Genomic DNA, 22103 nt, shown 5'->3' with positions numbered 1-22103 from the left:
TTTTTGTGTGTTTTGTTGTTGTAGCCATCAAGATGACATTTCAGGTTAGAGGAGATAAAAAAAAAAAAAAAAAAAAAAAAAAAAAGGTGGTTGATTCAAAATCTATTCCAGGTCTTCAGGTCAAACGCTTTCCAAGAAAGAAAAAAAAAACAGCTCTCAGGGGCCGGTATTGATTGTACTTTTTGTTTTCAAGGTGGTTTATATAATGGAGTAAAATGTAGGAAGGCGAGGAACATTTATTGTTGCACTTAAAGAGGAAATCTGCTGCATCCTTTGTGTCTATCTTTGGTGCTAAACACTTGTGGCTCTGCTGTGGCTCCCGCTCTTCCCCAGAGATCAGCTGTCAATCAAGCCGCGTGGGTGGCTGCGTGTCGCCTCTTTTTCCTCAGATTTTGAAGGTTTGATTTTTTTTTTTTCTACAGGTGGCCCTTTTGTCTTTGTCTTTTCAGCCATGATGGTTTTGGCTGTTGGCTGAAACACTTTTGTGCTGCTTTTATTGGTGACAGAGAAGGAAAAAAGGGGTATTTATTTATACAAATGTGTCAAAGATTATTGTTTTTCTTGGCTAGAACTGAATGATAATGAATTGAAAATATCGAATAGTGATTTTTCTTATTTAACTACAAGTCTGTACAGATATATTTTGTTTCTACATGAAGAGAATCAGATAAAAAGAATATAGCCTCTTATTTTTTTCAGTCCCCTCAGGCTTCAAAGCAGTCAGAGTTAAGTTTTCTATAGAAATACATTTTTGAATGGAGGGGGAACTTTAACATTACTCAATAATATTCATTATTTTCACAGCTGTGAACTCTAAAGGTCAAGATTCAGAGCGTTTGCAGTGATACGTTTAAAACAACTGCTGAGCTACCTGCTAGCAACCGACTGTGAGGCTATGACCTAGCAAAACGGCTAAAAGACTCACTCCATCACATCAAGATTACACAGAGTGGTGAATGTTCTTCTACAAAACCATCACCGGCCAAGTGTTAATAGTACACACGCCGTCCAACAGCCAAACACAATTAACATTAATTAACTACAGCTGTGTAAATTTGCCAGCCAAAGTTGCCTTTATACCTGGTGAAATCATCAGTTATTGGCTTAAACTTTCATTTGCTACGGCTTAAGACGCAGCTGTTGTGGTTTTGAAAATTGCACTCTTTCAAATTGCGGTTTTGATATAAAAACGATAAATTGCTCAGCCTGGCTTTGAGTTATTTGCATGTTGGACAGAAAACATCACTTTATCAAATGGTAATCTTAATGTCTTGGCCTTTTAAAGGGGACATGTAATGCTTTTTGTGATTTTCTGTTATTTATATACTGTTATGATGTCGGATGTCTATGTTAAACCTGATCAAAGTTAAAAAAAAACTTGAGATGAATGTGTAAAAATGATGCCTGAAAGTCAAAAGCCAGGGCTTCAGCTTGCTCTGAATGCTCCGTTTGCAATGTTACCCGCCCGTTCCATAGTCTTTGTTGCTAAGATTGTTGCTAAGGTTGCTACATGCGTTGTTGACGTTGTCCACTCGCATATTTCGGATTAGATTCAGCCTCTAACACGTACGGATGTATTTGAGAAGTTTATAATTCAAAAGTACAAGAAAAAGAAGTGAAATCTGACTACAGTTGTTTGTTTATGTAGCCTTCGGAGCTGATGAAAGTTTGCTAAGGAGCTAACCAATCAGAGCAGAGTGGGCTCATCAGGAGGCGGGCCTTAAAGAGACAGGAGCTAAAACGGCCTGTTGCAGACAGAGGCTGAACTTTAAATCGTGCAAAAATATTCCATTAGAGCCCTAGAATGAATATATAGACCTGCAAATGTGCATTATACGACCTAATGATATGTTAAAATATGTATTTAATCAGTTCAAGTTACACAAAGTTCAATTCTCTTTTGGTTTGTTTTTATTTTGACTGATTTCTAGGCAATGTTACGCACAGAGACACTCATGCAGGATACAGCCTGTTAATGAAGACATTAAACTTATTCTGTGCATGTGTGTGTGTTTGTGTGTGAATTTAAGTGTGTGTCTCAGCAGCTCATGTGGGCAGGCTGTATATTAAGATAAATGACACAGCGCGTCCCTTGCCAAAACAGAGAGACACACACACACACACACACACACACACGGCAACAGACCCGCCATGGCGCTTAAGGTTGTGTTTTAGCAAAAGGACCATTTTCTGTTTACCCCTCTGGCTCTCTTTGTCTCATTCTCTCTTTATCTCTCCCTCCATCTCTATCTCTCTTTCAGCACAAAATGCCAAATTGCTCCATTTCTCACTCGCTCCCCTCCTCCCCTGCTCATCCACTCATCTGGTTATTAACTCCAAACACATTAAACCAACAGTGGTGCCACAATATTCCCCAGACTGCCCCAGTCAGCATAAACACATACACACACAAACACCCTAAATGCACACACCTGGGTCAAACTGCAAAATGGATCCTGCATGGCATACTACAGCGGCAGCCTTTACTGCTTTAGGGCTGAAAACAACTGGGAACATCTGGGAACTTATTAAAGGAAACCAAGCTCAAATTATTTTCTATGATTGATCACGTTTTGGCTCCTAACTAACCTAAACAGGCTTGAAGAGATAATTTAAAAGTGTTTGCAATAGGGTTATTTGGAAGCTGATATGATACTTGGATTGATAACATTCTTTCGTGCCAAAATCATTTGGAAAACGACTTGTGTTTGCTCGAGGAATTTTATTCTTGTCAGGCTGAAGCAGCATCTCAAACAGCACTGACCGTCATGTGATGCCAGATGATGACAATAATAAAACAGGAGGATTACACTGATCCGCAGATATCCACTTTCTGGTTTGACGTGCAAAACTGTATTCCAGCCAGACCTCCAAGCAAAACATTAAGTCTTGCACTGTAAAATGTGATTTGGCCTGTTTGTTATTCTAGCATTTTATTCCATTAAGTATAATAAAATATTACTGAAGTTGTTGTAATAACACGAAATTACAAGTTAACATCATCCAAACTACAAAATATGTTTTAACTTAATCTGTGTCCAACTAAATCAGTAATGCATGTAATGCTTGACCGTGGAGGCAGTTTGGTGGGTGCGGGGATTAAAATCGCCTATGTTATCATGTTTCTGTGACTGTTGGCGGTCAGCGACATGCTTCTATCCTTGGACATTTAGCTGTCGTCGTTGCCTCATCCCGTTTTCAAGGTGAGTAATCGTGTAAGCGTGTCAAGTAAGTGTGAACACGTTTTTCTGGACTATAGCGTTCGCCAGAACATAGTTTTGGCTTTAGCTAAAGTAACGTTAGCCAGAGAGCCCCTGCTTTGTTTTCCATGCCCAAACATTAGCCAATGAGCTAACATATCCCTCTGTGATAACTTTGTGGACTTCATGTCACTCAGACCAGCAAAAAGTATATTAAGAGTTATAATATCCCGTTAGCATTAGGTGACTTACACACCTAACCTTGGTTGCTGTGAAGCTAACCTAGCTAATAAACATTTGCTGCTTGAGCTAAAGCTAGTGTTAGCTAGTTACCTTCTAATTGGTTGAGTAGCCACGTAGTGTCAGTCAGTGGTAAGTTTATGAGCTGTTTGATTGTGGTGGACATATTCAGTTCAGTCCAGATAAATTGACCCAGTGTGGTGAGCAACTTTACAGCGTGGCTGCTATCCTGGTTGTTGACTGTTTTTTTACCCCACATTCACCTCAGCTCATCATTTCAAGGTACTGCTGCCATCTGCTATAAAGCATGTGAACATATTGAGGTGTGAGAGTCTCCTTACAATGATAGTTAAATTAGTTTTCATTGGTCTGCCAGCATTAGGTAAACACCTGAACTCTGTTACTAACAAGCTAACGTTAGCTAGTTCCCCCACATGCTCTTTTGTTCTCTCCTTATCTTTTCATAGGCACATAAGAAATGTGCTTGTTACATAAATTGTTTTTCTTGCCTTATCTTTGCTTAATTAATTGCACATACTCATTGCTTCTCATTTAAGTAGTTATGTAGGTGTAATTTTAGTTGGTGAGCTGGACGCCTACAGTTTATTCCAGTTAATTTACTGGTGTATAAGCATTTTTATGGCATGTCTCTCATTTGCCCCCGGCCACTGCTTACTGCTGCTACCCGCTTTAGAGCTTGTGAACACAGTGAGGTGTGAGGAGGAGGTGATAGTGGACATGGGGGCGGTGACGCGATACGGTCATCTTCACTACATGCACGCCAAGAAACAGCAGCGTGGGAAAAGTAAATCCTCCTAAGTGCTTTATCACTGTAATGGTTATGTGGAATTAAATGTCTCCTAGACAGATTTCTGAAATACAGCACCATTCTGACTTCTTGCAGTCAATATCATGAACTTTAAATTAGATGTGATGGTTACCATAATAAATCATTGTAATTATGCTGTACAGATACTGATGCTGGCATGGGGATACTGCAGCAGCCTCTGGAGTATTCCCACTGATATGATAACTTAGCTAACTGCATGCCCCTGCTGTAATCAAAATAACATCTTATTGAAATACATTACTGATATTCAAGAGAGAAACTATGTGCAGTGAAAGCAATATAATTACAACTGATATTTTCCTTCTTGTTTCAGGTCTGTGTAGCAAAAATAGCTTTTATTTTTTGAATGGAGTGAACTGGGAAGTTACCTTTTTGTCTATTTCTCACATTGCTTAATTCACTTTTATTACAATTGTGCTGTAGAATAATCATTGATATACAGGCTGTAGTGCCAAGGTGAATCTTGAGTAATGATAAAGAGCTCTTGAGACTCACATGCAGGCGTTATTGATGAAATGTTCAGATATGCCACCAACAAGTTATGTCAATGAACCAGTGGTTCCCAACCTAGGGGTAGCGACCCCATGGGGTTGTGGGGAGGGTGCTAAAATAGGTTTTTAAGACATTACAACAGTAGCCACAGACATTACTGTCCACTACCCTGCATATACACAGACTGTGCACAATATTTCAGATCTAAAAAAATCCCTGCAGGTCCATTTGTGAGATCAAGGGGTCATAGAAGCTGGTTCAACCGGACTTGTTGGCTTTAAATTAAAATGCCCATTATGCGACTTTAATGAGGCAGTTGGCCTAAAGCAATGTATTACTCATCTTGGTAAATATCTGAGGAATAGGGAAACCTGTCCTTTTAATCAGTGTCCTTGCAAATCAAACATGTTCTCTAGTTTTATGTCACATAAATGCAATTGTCACCCACATTCTACTTTAAAAGTCTTGAAGACAGAGCTTATTGTACAAGAAAGTGAAACTGAGGACTTGACAGAATGTGAAATAGCCGTTCAACTGCAATCAGATGTTACTGACAGTGATATCCGTGAGCCACTGGAGGATCAGTCTGACAATGAAACAGAGCACTATGACACCACTGAAAACATTCAGGGAAATGCTTGTATCTTTACCTCTAGGAAAGCAAGAAGTTTTGCATGTTTCCAAATTATCCACTCAGGAAATAGTCGATGAATTTTAAGAAATTGGTTGTTTTGATTGGTGACTGGTTCAACTGAACTACTGGAGCAACAACTAGAGATTGTTTTATTCCAAGAAGACAAAGTAGTTTTGGCCACTCTGCTTTTTCTGTCAAAGCATCTCAAGATTGGAACAACTTACTACGACACATAAGAAACCGCGCCAATTACCATTCATTCACCACAATGTTAAGAGTCTGGTTCATTAGAAATCAAACTTGTGAACACTAAAACAGTGATGTGCTTTTCGTGTTGTCTTACTTGTCATTATTATGTTTAGTGGAAGAGCTGCTCTTGTTTATCACAGGCTTTGTATGTAATATCCACACTTTACCAGCCCTGACATTGTGTGGTTGTGCTATGTGTTGATTGTTGTCATGCTATTGTTGATTTTGTGTGTCTTAAGAGCTGTCTTTCTTGTCTCTATGCAGCGCAGGCTTGTTTGTATCGGCATATTCTCACCGCTTTTTATTGTTGATTGTATCTTCAACACTTTTATTTGTAATATTTGTGCTTCCAACTTTTGCCTGCCCAGGAACAACAGATGAAAATTAGACTTTTTCGGCTAACTCTGGCATATTTTCAGAAATGTAATAAAAGTAATAAAATAAATACAAATAAACAAGTATACAGTAAAAAAAAAAAGGTACTCTGGAAGCACTGTTGTAACACTGATGAAAACTCAATAACATTAGTAACAGACTCCTCACACAGCCTCAGTTCACTTTAGTCCATTTCAGAGAGCGGGTGTCTGGGATCAGAACAAAGAGAAATTTGGTGTCATGGACCCAACTGAATATGTTTTAGATTTGTCATCAAAGAAAAACATTTGTTTATGTCCCAGTTCTAAAACTCTGCAAGTAGTGTTAAATAAGGGTGATATTATTGACAAAGTTTTAGAAGAAGCAAGCACAGGATCGAAACCTGGCCATTACTAGACCTTGTTTGACAGATCATATTTCAAGGAGAACCCACTTCTGTCAGGGGAAGATCAATGTATTTCTTTTACTCTCTATGTTGATGATTTTGAGGTCTGTAACCCTTTAGAAACCTCAAGACATACATAAAAATAATGTTTCTTATAAATAAATATATGAGCAAAATCATTTTACTTTTTTCCCCCCTTAAAGTTAATGGTGGTAAAAGAAGTGTATGAGATGGATTCATAGGTTTAGTGTTGTGCAACTGCACCTAATTCAGTTTATGTTGTGTTTGCATCACCTGGACTGGATCACCTGGCCACACCTCCCTTGCAGACACCCGTTAAACTCAAACAAAGAAGTAAAAGAAGGTAAGTTATAGGAATCCTTTCTTGTTCAATAATAATAAAAAGTTCATAAAATGGCCTTTACAGACTTAACATCCCAATTGCTGTCTGTATTTGATACGTTTTTTGCAAGTATTGCTAAAGGTTAGATTTTAAAAAATACCTAACTCATTTCTATGGAGCCCCAAAGTGTTTAATAATATTAAAACCCAACTCACTATTATGAAATGTTATCATTTCATTCATTTCATTATAGATTTTTTTTTTATATTTCAAAGTGCCCTTTTTTAAAAGTCTGTTTCTATTAAATGCCATTCTTCTCAATCACATTTTAATTTCACAATGTCACTTTTCATGTCAGTGGAGTTGTCACCAGTCACTGCCTCCCCACTCATACTCACACTCATCCAGTCTCTTGCCCCTCAGCTTCTCTTACCTCAACAACCGCTACCAAATTTAGCCAGCTAGCTTCTGCCAAAGGAATTCTGAATCAACCTGCTAGCTGCTGCTGTTGCTGCTGCTGCAAATAACCACAGAGCACAGACACAATAACTAACCTCTTTTATTTAGATAAACAAGGCTGCATATGCTACCTTCCTAGTCAGCTAATTAGCTAATTGTCTAGAAAGCTTTAGTCACTACTCATTAGTGATAACTCCTCTTTCATTTGTACAATTGTTTTTATCATAATGTCTTATATGTCTATATACATAACATGGTCTCAAGATTGTTCATTAAATTTCTTTTCCATTTTTAGTACACATCCACATAAATACACTGGCCAGGTGACACAGACTAGAATTCTGGTTCCATTGGAGTATTTCAGACAGCATATTCGGGTTTCTCAGAAGTGGGACAAGGGTATATCCAGGTTTCAGAAACCAGGACATGATATTTAGATGCACAAATGAATAACCAGGACACTTCAAAGACCTGATCAGAATATAAATACTAGTGTTCATGTGAACACACACAATCACATTGTGAAATTATTTAACCCTCCTGTTGTCTTCCTGTCCACCATGCAACTTTTGTCCTCCCGGGTCAATTTTGACTTGGGAGGACAAAAGTCCACAGATGCTATAAATGTTAATAAAACACCCATTCAATGAAAGTAGTGATCATTATTTTTACTTGCAAAGTGTGTGGAAGTATGGGACCATCCATGTGATTTTCAGGCAATTAGATGAAAGAAATCCATATTTCTGATATAAAAACATTTGAAAACGGGCCAAATTTGACCCGAGGACAACAGGAGGGTTAACATTTTGTCCTTTATTTTTCTTTTGGAGTGATATACATCATCCTGAGCCAAGGTAACATTCGAAAACCAAACTGGGACTGGATGGAGACCTTGTGGTTCAGTATCAAGACCTTGTATTTGATAATGAACTGTGTATTTTTAGCAGCATATCAGAGCTTCCTAAAGATAAATCAACTTTGGAAATGTACATCGAGTCATACGACACAGACTCAACCGTAGATACGGCGAGCCTGTCACCATCATTCCCTTGATGATCCCCAGCGGTAGTCAAACTCGTCAGCTGCCTCAGCCATTTGTCATTCCTTCCTTTTTCTTTTGATGTTGAGATTAAACTGAGCAGGGAAATGAGGCTTACTACAGAGATGGGAACCTTTTTGACGCATCAAAAGACATGAAATCAAACATCTTAGATAAGTTGGCAGAAGCCATATAAGTCCTCAACCCCTACCCAACATGTGAAGAGTATGATCGAGTGGCCCATCATCAACAAGCATCCTTGTCTGAAGGAACCGGGGTCTGTTAATGGATGGTGCTGTCAGATGTTCAGTTTAAAGTTTAAAATGGGCAACTTCCGACAGAAGCAGCGAGTGGCTGGATGCTCTGAGAGTAAACGTAAGTACCTCTGGTCCAACTGGATCAAAAAAAGTGAAGAGGTCCAAAAAGTTAGAGGTGAATTTAACGCCAGATTTTCCAGAAGGGAAAATACTTAAAAAAAATCTTGGACAGATCAGCCACGGTCATAGAGATGAAGAAAAGAAAAGCTGACTGGAAGCAAATTGGTGAAATAATGAATAACACATTCCCTTTACGGAAAAAAAAGACACTGCTGAAGACGAACCACTTGTGGCACAAGTCAAAGACGAGGCCAGCGTTGTTCTCTGAACGACAGGTAGTGTGTTGTTTTCTCAAATAGGCTTGAGATGACATTTGTTGTGTTTTCATAAACATGAAAATTGATTCAAAATGTCAATTTTTAAACGCTGATTAAAAGCATATTCTTTGTTTTATTCATTGGTTTTTGTTTCTCCCCATCCCTCAGACTGAAGCGGACTTTGCTCGCCTTACATCTGCTGACCTGACAGGTTCCCTCTTCGCTGTGCTCGACCAATACCTGGCGAGGTTCCCTGAGCTGCACGAAGCCAAGAGCGGCACGTGAGGCCGACCGGAGTCAAAAGACGGCGTGATGGTGACGTAAGTGTTCGACTGTTAGTCGTTCTTCCATGCTCTGTGTTGTTTTAGGAAAAAAAAAGCACAGTAAAATGTGTGTTTGATTTGTATTAACGTTATGTTTAAAATCATCCAGTCAGTTTTGGTCGGAAAAACTCGTTCAAATACAATGAAGACTGATATGTTTTGTAATTGGACATTTAGTATTTTAACTTTTCTAGAATCAGCAACAGGGGAGGTTGGATAACATATCCTGCTTGACAAATGTGCAGTTGAGCTTGACTGAATGGAGACTAGTCCAGTTTTATTTGTTGATATTCCTGCGATTACGTTTTGGTGGAATCATGAGACAAACAGCTGTCTTCAAGCAGAAAATGCTCCATAAACAATAACTGGTATTGGTTATTTTTGTTTTTCTGACCAGTGTTCCACAAACAGGAAGATGACACCTCTTCTGTTGGGCCTTCTTCATCTTCTCAAAGAAGATCCCTCATGTTTCTTCAAGACTGTGGTGTAGTGATGTGCGGGTCAGGGGGTTTTTAATACCCACCCGACCTGTTTCTAAGGGCCCTTTGCATTTTTTTAATCTTTGATGTCCTGTCATTAATCATTAATTTAATAAAATCTATCCCTGTCTTGTCCATATTTCAATACATTCCAACAATCTGGACATCCTTGAAAGAAATCATTTAGACACCTTCAGATTGAAGCTATTGGAACAACCTTGGGTCAATCAGCAGAAATTGAAAAATTGACCTCATGTGCAGATGTTCAGACTTGAAGGTCGGACTTTAGCCACAAAGATAAACCAACATTCAGACAAACAAGATCTCAATGATGACAATAATAATCATAATCATAATCATAATTTTGACAAAATAATCCTACTTTAATGAGGCTGAGTGTCGTCTAAATGTGTTTTCAGGCCCTTATATCGCCGTAAAATATGTATAAGTTCTACATTTCTTTTAGAAGATCTTCTAGCGATCTTGTACTTGCCAATGTTTCGCTGTCAATTAATGTTTTCCTCCTTTTGTTGTCGATGTTCTGTTTTTATTTGGGACTAGCTGTAGCCGACGTGTCAGCTAATGAGGATCCAAATAAACGAGGAAGCAGAGAAGTTGTTGGAGTTGTAAAAGAGCTTGTAGCTGCAGCCGTGGAAGTTTTTCCTACATCTCACTAGGGACTAACAAACTCATTTAAATCCAAACTGCTATTTTACGAAAACGTGAAGAAACCCCCCCCCGCCCCAAAAAAAAAAAACAACTCGACACTTCTAGGTCGCCACCGGGGCATCAGAGTGGACTCATTTGCCACAAATGGCCCGAGATCCTTTTCAAACAATACCGTCACTAATTTAAAATAAACACACCTAGGGCAGAGAGGGGCCACGGTTTCCCTGACACCGGTGAAATTACCATCGGCTCCGACGCAACAGGGAAACAGGCGAGGGGGCCATTGCGGCTCCCTCGAGTTGAGTGGGTGCAGATAAGGCTAGGCGGCTCCCTTAACTATGAGAAAACAACAACAGTGCTCAAAGCCTCCGAATAACAAGACCAGTAAGAGCCCAATCAAATGCTACATTTCCTCTTAAAACACTCCACCTCACAGCACAGAAAGGGAGAACGAAAAAAAAAAAAAAAGGAGGCATATAGAGAGAGATTGTCATTCAGAGAAGAAAAAATAGACGGCACGGTAGGTGGTTGTGTGTGTGTGTTTTTTTTTTATCCCTGATAGAAGTGGCAGTGAGTGATACTCTTGACTCATCAACCATAAAAACAACTCATTTCAAGGGTAGTGAAGATGGAGCAGGAGATTTGATGGAGCTGAAGGACAGAAGGAGTAACTTTGGCCTTTTTTTTTTTTTTTTTTTTTTTTGTCTGCTTCCTCAGAGGTAGCAGAGAGAGGAGAAAAGAAGAAGAGGAGGAGGAGGAGGAGACTGGTGGGAAAAAGGAGTCATCTCAAGGCTAAGAACACACAAACACAAAGCGCATGACAAGTGTGTTGGTGTGCATAAAAAAAAAAAAGAAAAAGAAAAAAAAAAGAGTTGATTCGGGTCTTGGCAGAACACTTTCTCCAGGCTCTCATGAGCTCATATGACTCAGTAGGAAAGAGAGAAAGCCAGAAAGAAAAACACAGAGAGAGAGAAACTAAAAACAGAAGCAGAGACAGAGAGTGAAGGAGCATTGAGGTGTAGAGGTGAAGGACGTCACACCTTTCATCCACTGAAAAAATTAAATTCATTGATGTTGATTACATGTCATAGTTTATAATTTGTGTCACCTCATCTGCCTCTCATCTCTCTCCAAAAAAAACCTTTTAGTTTAATGTGAAATTATGCAAAAAAATATGAAAAATAAAGAAAAGAAAAGCAAATTTAGATTATTATTACAGCAAAGTTGGCTCATTCATTGCAAAAAAGCAGAAAAGTTGAAAGTGAGAAGACGTATATTGCATTTTTCCACCACTCATGTCTCCTAAAAATGCAAATATGTTTTATAGGAAACATAAAACAACCCAGATTATAATTGTATCAACATAATGAGAAAAAGTTCATGCTAACATCCCTGTGTGCACAAAACACCAAAACTCCAATGCTGAAATATTACTAACTGTCTCCAAATTGTATAAATAATAGCTTAAAGGTCTTTAAAATTATAAAAGGAGCCTTTACAAGATTAGTTAATAATGTGAAATCTGCCTTAGTTTATGTTGTATTTTATAGGTGCAAATTCCCTAAAAAAAAAAATTACAATTAATCAAACTACCGAAACCAACTGACATGCATCCCCTGAGGGTCTGGTTAGACTGGAACATACTGTTTTCTGCCAAAGTAAAAGGTTCATGCACACAGCTGTAATGTGTTGTGTTTGTAACATATCATTTTATTTGTTTTCTCTTACAATATGTGCTCCTTGCAGCAAGTTTAACTAAAACCCACATCAATCCCTAACCTTAAAGGGGACATATCATACTGTTTATGATTTTTATACTGTTATAATGTCGGACCTTTATGTTAAGCCTGCTCTGAACGCTTCGTTTTGCAAAGTTAAAGTAATAAGGAGGTTTTTTTTTAACTGTAAATCATGCAAAGATATTCCAGGTTATTTCCAGAATATAAATATAGACCTGGAAACGTGCATGATACACAGATTGAACTCCTTCCTACCACTTCTGCACAGTTCTCTGAGTGTAAACCAGGCTGCAATAGTGTGTCTGCCAAAACCTGTTTTGTTGGAGACAGGGTTTAAGAGTCTTTGTGGATTTAGCTGCTACCTCAGAACATCACTGGTTGCATTTATTTTTTTTTTTGTTTCATGAAATGTACGATGAGGATCAAGTCGCCCAAAATCTGATCAATCCTTAATTCAATTCAATTTTTTCTGGCAGACGAATGTTAAATCGTTCGCTTCGTCCCCACTGATTCACATTTTGTTTCGAGTGAAACTTCTCTTGAAATTTGCTTTACGGTTGGATGGAAGCGCCACGTCTCCCTTCCTGTCGTCCTCTCTTTTTCTCTCTCTCTCTCTTTACTTTTCCTCCCACTCTCCATGTCTCATCAGGAGTGTCATCAGTCCCCACTCCGGCTGATGCCTGTTAATATGGCAGTACTATTGTCTGCCCGTTCGTTGCTGCTGTCTCTATTGTTTGCTCTCACACTTGACGAATTCATCAAAGGAAAAAAAAAAGAAAAAAGAAAGGGAATGGGAGAAAATAGCTGAAAATCATGCAGTTTCGCACAATTGACTGTGTAAGTCTGGCGAGGCGAGTCTTTGTCTTCAAATGGTGCACGAAATGTGTGTTTGCTCGTGTGATGTTTCACATTTATCATTTGTTCTGCTATTAACTAGGTGGGATGGCCCACTCAGCCACTGCTGTGTGTCTCTGTATGTGTATAAGTGTGTATATAGTATGTGTTTACACTTTCTCTATGTGTGTCTGTGAGCTTGTATATGTGTATCTGTCTTATGTGATTGTTTATCTATATTTTAATGTGTCCATGTCAATTGTATGTCAAGACAACAACACAGCAGCAAAATACTCCACTGAAAAAATATTCCCACATTCATAGTTTACAAGATTTTTATGCTTTCAGATCAAAGAATGGAAAGAAAGAAAGAAAAAAGAAAGTATGGAGGAAAGAAATAAACAAGGAATCAATAAATATGGAAAGAAAAGATATGATATAAGATATGAGGAAGGAAAATACAGGAAAAGGAACGATGGAAAGAAAGGAAGGAAAGAGGAAATGAATTAGAAACGGAACAGATGAGAGCAAAAAGAAGGGAGGAAAAGAAAGGACAAGAAAATAAGGGAGTTAATAGAAGGAAAAAGGGAAAGAAAAACAGAGGGAAGGAAAATCATAATGTGCAACTGCAAAATCTGGTCCTACAAAGTAACTCCAACAGCCATCAGATGAATGTAATCAAGTAAAAAGAACAACACTTCCCTTTGAGATGCAGCGGAGTGAAAGAAAAACCAATCAGTACATGCATAACTGTGTCCTGTGTGTGTGTGTGTGTGTGTGTGTGTGTGTGTGCTTTAGCACCTTTGCTCTGTGGAGGGTTCTGGCTGCGATCCCGGAGGATGTTGATCTGATAGACGGCTCCGTACGGCTCGAACAGCTCCTTCAGCTCCTTCTCTGACCAGGAGCGCGGGATCTGGCCCACAAACATCTTGATGGCGTCCGGGTCTGGCTGGTCCGAATGCTCCAACGCCCCGTTCATCTTCCCGGCCGTGCCGTTACTGTTGGAGGGAAAGAACACAGAACATTAAGAACTTAGAAGTTTGATCTTATCTTCCTAGAGATTGGGCTGATTGATATAAGCCTTTATATCCTATATGGATACCCTAACCCTAACACCCTAACCCTTACCGTAACGCCCTAACCCTAACCCTAACCCTACCCCTAACGCCCTAACCCTTACCCTAACCCTAACGCCCTAACCCTACCCCTACCCCTAACGCCCTAACCCTTACCCTAACCCTAATGCCCTAACCCTACCCCTACCCCTAACGCCCTAACCCTAACCCTACCCCTAATGCCCTAACCCTAACCCTACCCCTAACGCCCTAACCCTTACCCTAACCCTAATGCCCTAACCCTACCCCTACCCCTAATGCCCTAACCCTAACCCTACCCCTAATGCCCTAACCCTAACCCTACCCCTACCCCTAACGCCCTAACCCTTACCCTAACCCTAACGCCCTAACCCTACCCCTACCCCTAACGCCCTAACCCTTACCCTAACCCTAACGCCCTAACCCTACCCCTACCCCTAACGCCCTAACCCTTACCCTAACCCTAACGCCCTAACCCTACCCCTACCCCTAACGCCCTAACCCTTACCCTAACCCTAACGCCCTAACCCTACCCCTACCCCTAACGCCCTAACCCTTACCCTAACCCTAATGCCCTAACCCTAACCCTACCCCTAACCCTAACGCCCTAACCCTAACCCTACCCCTAATGCCCTAACCCTTACCCTACCCCTAACGCCCTAACCCTTACCCTAACCCTAACGCCCTAACCCTACCCCTAATGCCCTAACCCTAACCCTACCCCTAATGCCCTAACCCTACCCCTACCCCTAACGCCCTAACCCTTACCCTAACCCTACCCCTAACGCCCTAACCCTTACCCTAACCCTACCCCAACGCCCTAACTCTTACCCTAACCCTAACCCTAACGCCCTAACCCTAACCCTAACAGCCTAACCCTAACCCTAACGCCCTAACCCTAACCCTACCCCTAACTTAAACTACACACAGCCGAGCAAATTTCACCTCATAAGGCAAAAAATGATAATCTTGTTCATTTTTTTAAGTGTCAAAATCAATGATCTAATACATTTGTGATACTGATTTGCTACACAAAGCGCCTGCATGTTTTCAAATGTTCAATTTGAACTTAAAAGTTTCAAGTGTTTATCTGCACAAGGTGAAATCAAACAAAGGACATAGAAAGTATCATGAAATGCATTGAAGCTTTTGCTGCACTGTGAAAATCTCTCCACAATGTCAAATCTTCAGCACCTAAGAAAAAAAAACAGATTTGGTTTTCAGCTTTGGGACAATGCATCAGGTTTTTTAAAATAGTTTTAACGACCTTTAAAAGAAGAAGAACTGTCTGAACTCATGAAGGATCACTGACTGAATTCCTTCGGTTTATCTGAAAATGTTTTATTTTCACTGGATAGAGACAATTTGTGTGTATAGAGAGGGAAGAAAAAGCCCAAAATGGACTTCTTCATCACTTCTCCACAGTAACAGGAACCAATATTCACAGAAAATACAGGTAAACAAATAGCATAAGTTAAAAAGTTGAGTAAGCTGAAATAACACTTTTTGAAAAAGCGTTTCATACATTCGGACTTGTAAATCTTATTTAAATGTGATCTAGTCCCAACGATGCCCTTTACGGTATTATCATTCTAAACAAAGTGAAAAAAGACCATCACGGGGAAACTGAAACTCAGTGAGCGCCACACTAATAAAATTCTCCCAGCTGCCTCCTTACAGCAGAGTGAGACGGCTCTCGATTCAGCTTTTACAGACTCATATCCCTAAAGCTGTCAATTTGAGATATACTGCCCCGACACATTGGCAAACTGACACATCACTCTGACCCTAAACGTGGATTTTTTGATAGTGAAGATGCAGTGACAGATCTGTTCAGGATGCTGCTAAATCCAAACTGAAGGATTGAGCTGAACAGAGATTTGATTCCTGGTATTTCACACACAGACAACATACAGACCGAACACTTTTAGGAGAGTGACTTTTTTTTTGATCTGCTGTTGTACGAGCCGCGGCGAGGAGCGGAGACACTTTTATGAATGTATAGGCTGCATGTGTGAATGTTGGAGCATGTTTGTATGCATGAATGAACGCTGGATAAGCAGCGTGTTAATGTGAGTGTGTGTGTGTGTGTGTGTGTGTGTGAGGGATTAGGCTGCAGAACCCGAGTACAGTAAACCTCCCGGCCCTCTAACAGGACACAGATGCTTACACGCCGATCATTCTGGTTATATTTCCACATCTGGAATGCATATGAAATGGAGGTGAAATGCTTTCACCCCTTTCACCGCTAAGCTACAACACTTATCTTCACAAAACACACTCGTCTGTCCGCGCGTTTGGAATGCTAAGTCGAGCTACGGCGTCTTTTTTTTTTTTTTTTCCTTCTTCAGACGAATAAAGGCAAGCAAACGCTTTTAACAGCGAGGCCCGACGGAGATGAGAACGCCACCCGAGTACACACACACACACATATGCACACTCACAGCAAAGTATGACTGTGTTTTGAGGACAGTCGTACGCCGCATGGCTAAAAACACACACACACACACACAAACACACACATCACAGCCATCAAGGCCTGTGGTCTATTTAAGATGGCTGAAAACCAATTTAATGAAAGCAAAGTCAATGGCTGTGCTGTTTTATTGCTCTACTTTCCCTTTTGTTATTCTCGGCAGGAGAGAGAAAGAGCATTATCTTAAGAGGCAAAAACAAAACAAAGCCAAATCCCGAGCTTGGTTAGCTGACAACACTAATACCATCCTATAAAGCTCAGCAAGAGAGGAAAAAGAAAGAAGAAGGGAGAGAGAGGGAAAGAGAGATATGGAGAGAGACTGGAAGGGAGAGGGAAAAAAAAAAACATCCAGACCTTTGAACACGAGCCATCCATCTTTTGCAGAAAGAGCCAAGGCGCTCGGCAGAAACGCCCAATTCTTTAAAGGACTTAAAGGACATGTCAAATAAAACGGCCGAGCTGTAGAAAGAGTCAATGAGCCAAACCGGTGCTAACAGTCCTCGGGGGCAACAAACGCTCCCTCGCTAAGCTGTCGTCCGACAAATCGTGGGGGAACCTGGCGCTGAGGGAGCCCCCGAGGGTGGCGGCAGACCCCGGGTGTGCGATGGGGGTGGGGGGGGGGGAGGTTGGGTTGGGAGGTGAGGAATAAGGGAGAGAGAAAGGGAAGGAGGGCGGCAGAGGTGAGGAGTTACGGATGAGCCTCTACGGTCGCTGGGTTCAGACTGTAGCACATCCAGCCCTTCGCCCTCTGACATACACACACACACTCAGAGTTGATGTGTGTGTGTGTGCAAGCAAATTTGCAGAAAGAGGGAGAATAGCTGGAGACAATCTCTCATTGTTGGCTGTTTATGTGAGGCCTGTGAGGATTGAGCGAGTCCACGGGGGAGACGATACAATAGCCGGTGTCAGAGGAGCGCCTCCCTCCCTCCTCCAGGACACTGTCCACCCCTGTACTCCCTCCACCATTCCCTCCGCCTGCTAAGACAATGAATAGCTTCACACTCGCAGCCAATAAGGCGTACGAACGCTTACAGAGCCGTCTTGTGTACGACTGCATTGCTCCGTCTTCCCCCACCCACCACCCCCATCACCCCCCCCCACCCCGAGGTGGGTTGCAAGTAGGTGACTCTCCTCGCTACAAAGGAATGAGCGCCTCTTCCATCGCCCCTGTGGCCAAGACTGACAAGGTGTTATTGCAAGCAGACAGAGCTTTAGGGGTGTGTGTGCATAGATGTTTGTGCGAGTGTGTGAAGCTCAGCAGGAGAGTGTCCTGGGGCTCGGATTAAGTCGTTGAGTGGATCCACTCCTGCCATAGCCCTCTCCATCTCCCTCCCTCTTTCCCCTCTTCTTCCTCTTCTTTTCTCACTCTCCCTCTCAATTTGAGCCAATTGTTTGCCATAATGGCTTAACTATTGCTTCCATCACTCTAGTCTCCCTGCAGCAGAGGGCCGTGACTGAGGGCTTATCTACACTAAGTGTGTGTATATATATGTGTGTGTGTGTGTGTGTGTGTGTGTGTGTGTGTGTGTGCTCAGCCAGACTGCAAAAAAAAGTGTCTGGATAGATCTTTGAAGCAGCTGCTGAGGGCTGTTATTCCCTCACCTACCACTCACATTAGACAGCAGGCTTGTTCATCCAAACCACAGCTGCACGATATTGACCATAAAACCCTTACGATGATGCTGCTTTATTTATTCATTCATCATCTTAATTTCACATTCACAGCTCTTCAGAACCTTCCCTCTATTAAAAGGAACAGTTTGGCAAATTCGCTTGTTTGCTTTCTCTCCGTGAGTGATCAATAGACGATCAATATCTTTGTCTTATGTCTGTCAGAGAGTAGAGACATGGGAGGAAACATAGAAAGCTTCTGTCCAAAGTAAAAAAAAAGCTTTCAAACACCTCGAAAGCTGACTTTTTTGCAGTGTATCTTTTTTTTTGACCCGTAAATGAACAGAATTGTAAAAACTTAAATTTGGTGTTTAATAAGGAGTTCCATGTTGGAGCTATTTTCTTGATGAAGAAGAGTGAAGACCTGGTTACATGTACTGTAGCAACCTAGTAACTACAAAAATACATGTAGCAGATCCTTGACCCCTGACCTCATGCTAGAAACCACTGTTTTTGAGCTGACAGTGAGGACACTGTGTAGTAAAAAAAAAGCACCATTATTAAAAAGCACAGCTGTGGAGACTCAAGTTATTTAGACATCTAGTGGCGTCACTTTCAGTTTCAGCACAAAAAAAAAGTAGAAAAACCGACAAAAGATTCAATAAAAACTGAAAAGGAAGCACACCACTGACATATTATCATCTTATATAGTTGGTATGTGTTAGTAAATAGTTGCTTATCTACACATCCAGTAGACAAGGAGCAACAATGGGACTGGCAATCCAGATAATCTTTATATTAGAATATTTACACTCCTTTTTCGGCTCTGGTTTGGTCTCCACCGTCTCCTGAGTGAAATATTTGGCTCAAAACTACAACCTGAAAGACGCTAAAAAGCTTTAAAGCTGAGTTGAACTACACATGGTTGTAATTCGGACACCTTTCCCATCACATGCATCATCATTTGATCCATTGTCAATATAAAATATTGAAAAGTGCAGCTTTAATTGCATGTAAACACACCGTTTGTGTGCTAGTCAGTCAGTCAGTCACTGCTCTGGCCGAGCAAAAAAAAAAACAAACTGTCTTTTACATTTAGAAGGAACGCTTCCGGAGATGAATAGCAAGCGGAGGCAGAGATGAGCTACCTGGACTAGCTATCCCCCCTCTGTTTGCCTTGTTCACAGCTGGAGTCCAACAGGCAGCCAGGATGTGGTACAAACAGACAGTGGGAAAGAGACAGAGAGGACGAGCGAGATAGCCGAGAATGGGAATAAAAGCGAGAGAGTGTGCGAGTGTGTGCAGGAGACGGATGCAGATGAGCCAGGTCCAGGAGTAAGCACATCTCAGAGCTCAGCATGGGCTCTCTCAGAAACCAGGCACACACACACACATATCACACATGCATACACACACACACATATCACACATGCATATACACACACACATATCACACATGCATATACACACACACAGGCTACAGTTCAGGCTGGCTGCGCTGATCCTCCTGCTGTTTTTCCCTTCTGTTTCTGCTCTAAAACACACATCCTCTCTGACTCCCTTAACCCCTCAATCGCAGCGCACACACACACATCACAAAATACACCTCACACTAACACACACACACACACACACACTCCAGTGGGTTCGTGGAAGGGCCGAGCTGTCACACACTTCTTCTCATTGGCAGCGTGTTTGCAGGGTGTGTAACGGTCCCACAGGGGAACTAATCTTGTTGACAAGCAGAGTGAGAAACATCAGTTCCCCCCCGAGGGAGCGGGGCGACCAAGGTCAGCTAAACACACACACACACACACACACAGATACCTAGACACACACACACACACACACACATGTACTGACATGTTAACACAGGCACATACAGACCTGGACAGTCACATCTCCTCACACGTACACACCTTGACAGACTCTTACGTAATGCAAAGAGAAAGATACTACAACATGTGGAAGATGCTGAAACAGAAGAAACATGCAGTGGTTCCCAACTCGTGGTTCAGGACCCCACAATGGGTCTAGAGATGAATCTAAGAGGTTATGAGATAATTATTGGGGTTTGAAATGAAAAAAACAAATCATGCTGCACAAAATTTGACCAATTTTAGGTCTTTTTTGTGAAATACTAGATAATTTTACCTCTTCAAGCCTCTACAAATAATCTAATCTGAGAAGGTAATATCAGTTCCCCAAAGGATATATCACTTTGTATTTAAGGGTCACAGGCATAAAAAGCTAGTTTTATTTCATTTATTATTGTATTTCTTCCTTTGAGGAATCTATCACAGGTCATCACACAGCTTGTCCAAGTCTGTTTTGTAAGTGAGACGGCTATTGTTAGAAAGAAGAAATGATGACATATTTTAATGAGAAGTCTCAGAAAACAAACAAAAAAAAAAAGCAACTACAACCCTGAACCGTCTGCCTGAGACGGACCCGAACGGTGCTAATAAACACACTCATACACCACACCTGTGCTCAGACACACACATGCACGAAAGACACAATCAAGAAACATTTCATTTTTACAGGCCTGCATATTTACTGGCTCTGTATCAAAATGTAAATGAGATTAGCAATTTCACCACAACACACCATAAGAGGCATGCTTTTTTTTTTTTTTCTTTTTCTCCTGAATCCCACTCTGTAACTGATTCTGTCATCGGCGGTGCGAGGCGGATTAGTGACTCAAACTAAATGACTGGCGTACTGTATCGACTGATTTACTTGGAACGCTTTTAGGTTTTTCTGTAACTGACTTACACTGAGGTAAACTGGCTCCCGGGGGGACCTGTTCCAGCCAAACGAGGGAGTGTGATATTGCTTGTGATTCACTTGAACTTTACAATAAGCAATATTCCGCCCACCTTGGGTGCAGGACTAGGATAACAGCCAGCGTTACATACTGTATACAACACGTTTCATATATTTCATTATCGATATTTCTCTGCTGTAGAAAGCAGGCAGGGCAGCTTTGATGGAGCTAGCATCTAAGAATAACTGTGACCAGCTGAAAGAATTGGGTCTATGTGAGACTGTATGATTGCCTCTGTGTGTGTGTATATATATGTGTGTGTGTGTGTGTGTGTGTGTGTACGAATTTGTGGTTGCCATGGAGACGTGGCAGTACATGCGTCGCAGGGAAACGATCAGATAAATGTCACAGTAGCTAATGAAGCTGCACCGGTGCCCCGACGCTCAGCTAGCTCTGCGCTAACGAGCTACCGCACGCCGCCGCCCGCTAATGAGAGGAGACACACGCGCACCTACACGCTTGGAAAGAACACACACACATACACACACACATATATATATATATATATATAAATATAGGCCTACACACAAGTGAGGAAAACACAGTGATGCACGACACACATAGATACAGATGACTACTCGTTTCTCATGTCTCATATTTCCCTGCATGTATAAAACACTGTGTCCTCGGATATAAAGTCGCCTTGTTAGATAGATACTGCTTGTGCATGTGATGTAGTGTCTGTGGCAAATAAAGCTGTCTCGATATGGATATTTGAATTGTTCTGAAAATAAACGACAACATGAAATCTCCTGCTGTCTCCTGAGCGAAAACGCTTAAATTGCAGTGCTATTTAATAGATGAGCTTGAGCTTTATAAATGAAAATTGCCTGTTTTATTAGGCCAAAGCTTGGAAATTATTCTTTGTCATTAGCTATTAGTGTTTTTATTTGTCGACCTATTATAGAGATTCAGTCTGGGAAGTTCTCTGTATCACCTAAATGAAGAAAACTACTGTATAAGAGGTGCTGCACAGTATATTCTCTGTAAATAAGGCAGTTTTTTACACTCTTTAACTGTAGTTAAAATGAACTGGCATCTCAACAGAAAGGTCAACAGCTTTTTTAATGATGCGCAGCGACTAATGTTTTGACATAAAACATCGCCATAACAGTATAAATCTTTAGAAACGGTTGGAGCTCAGC

General features: G+C 41.0%; 1 protein-coding gene and 1 long non-coding RNA gene across 10 annotated transcripts in view; one reads left to right on the top strand and one right to left on the bottom strand.

Moving 5' to 3' along the window:
• The window catches only part of LOC121890480 (CUGBP Elav-like family member 2), a 159872-nt gene that overhangs the window by 77995 nt on the left and 59774 nt on the right, over positions 1-22103 (bottom strand). For all 9 annotated transcript variants that reach the window (XM_042402773.1, XM_042402776.1, XM_042402777.1 and 6 more), the window contains exon 2: positions 13746-13942. In XM_042402773.1, the coding sequence (XP_042258707.1) occupies positions 13746-13942 (197 nt within the window). The remainder of the gene's footprint in view (positions 1-13745; positions 13943-22103) is intronic.
• On the top strand, positions 2960-9961 carry LOC121890482. The gene is made up of 3 exons (XR_006093810.1): positions 2960-6789; positions 9069-9220; positions 9621-9961. It is a non-coding gene; the product is annotated as an uncharacterized LOC121890482 (long non-coding RNA).

Source organism: Thunnus maccoyii, chromosome 23, assembly GCF_910596095.1.
Source record: "Thunnus maccoyii chromosome 23, fThuMac1.1, whole genome shotgun sequence".
Taxonomy (NCBI): Eukaryota; Metazoa; Chordata; class Actinopteri; order Scombriformes; family Scombridae; genus Thunnus; species Thunnus maccoyii.
The sequence above is the reverse complement of the archived record's forward strand: the minus strand, read 5'-3'. Positions and strand labels throughout refer to the sequence as shown.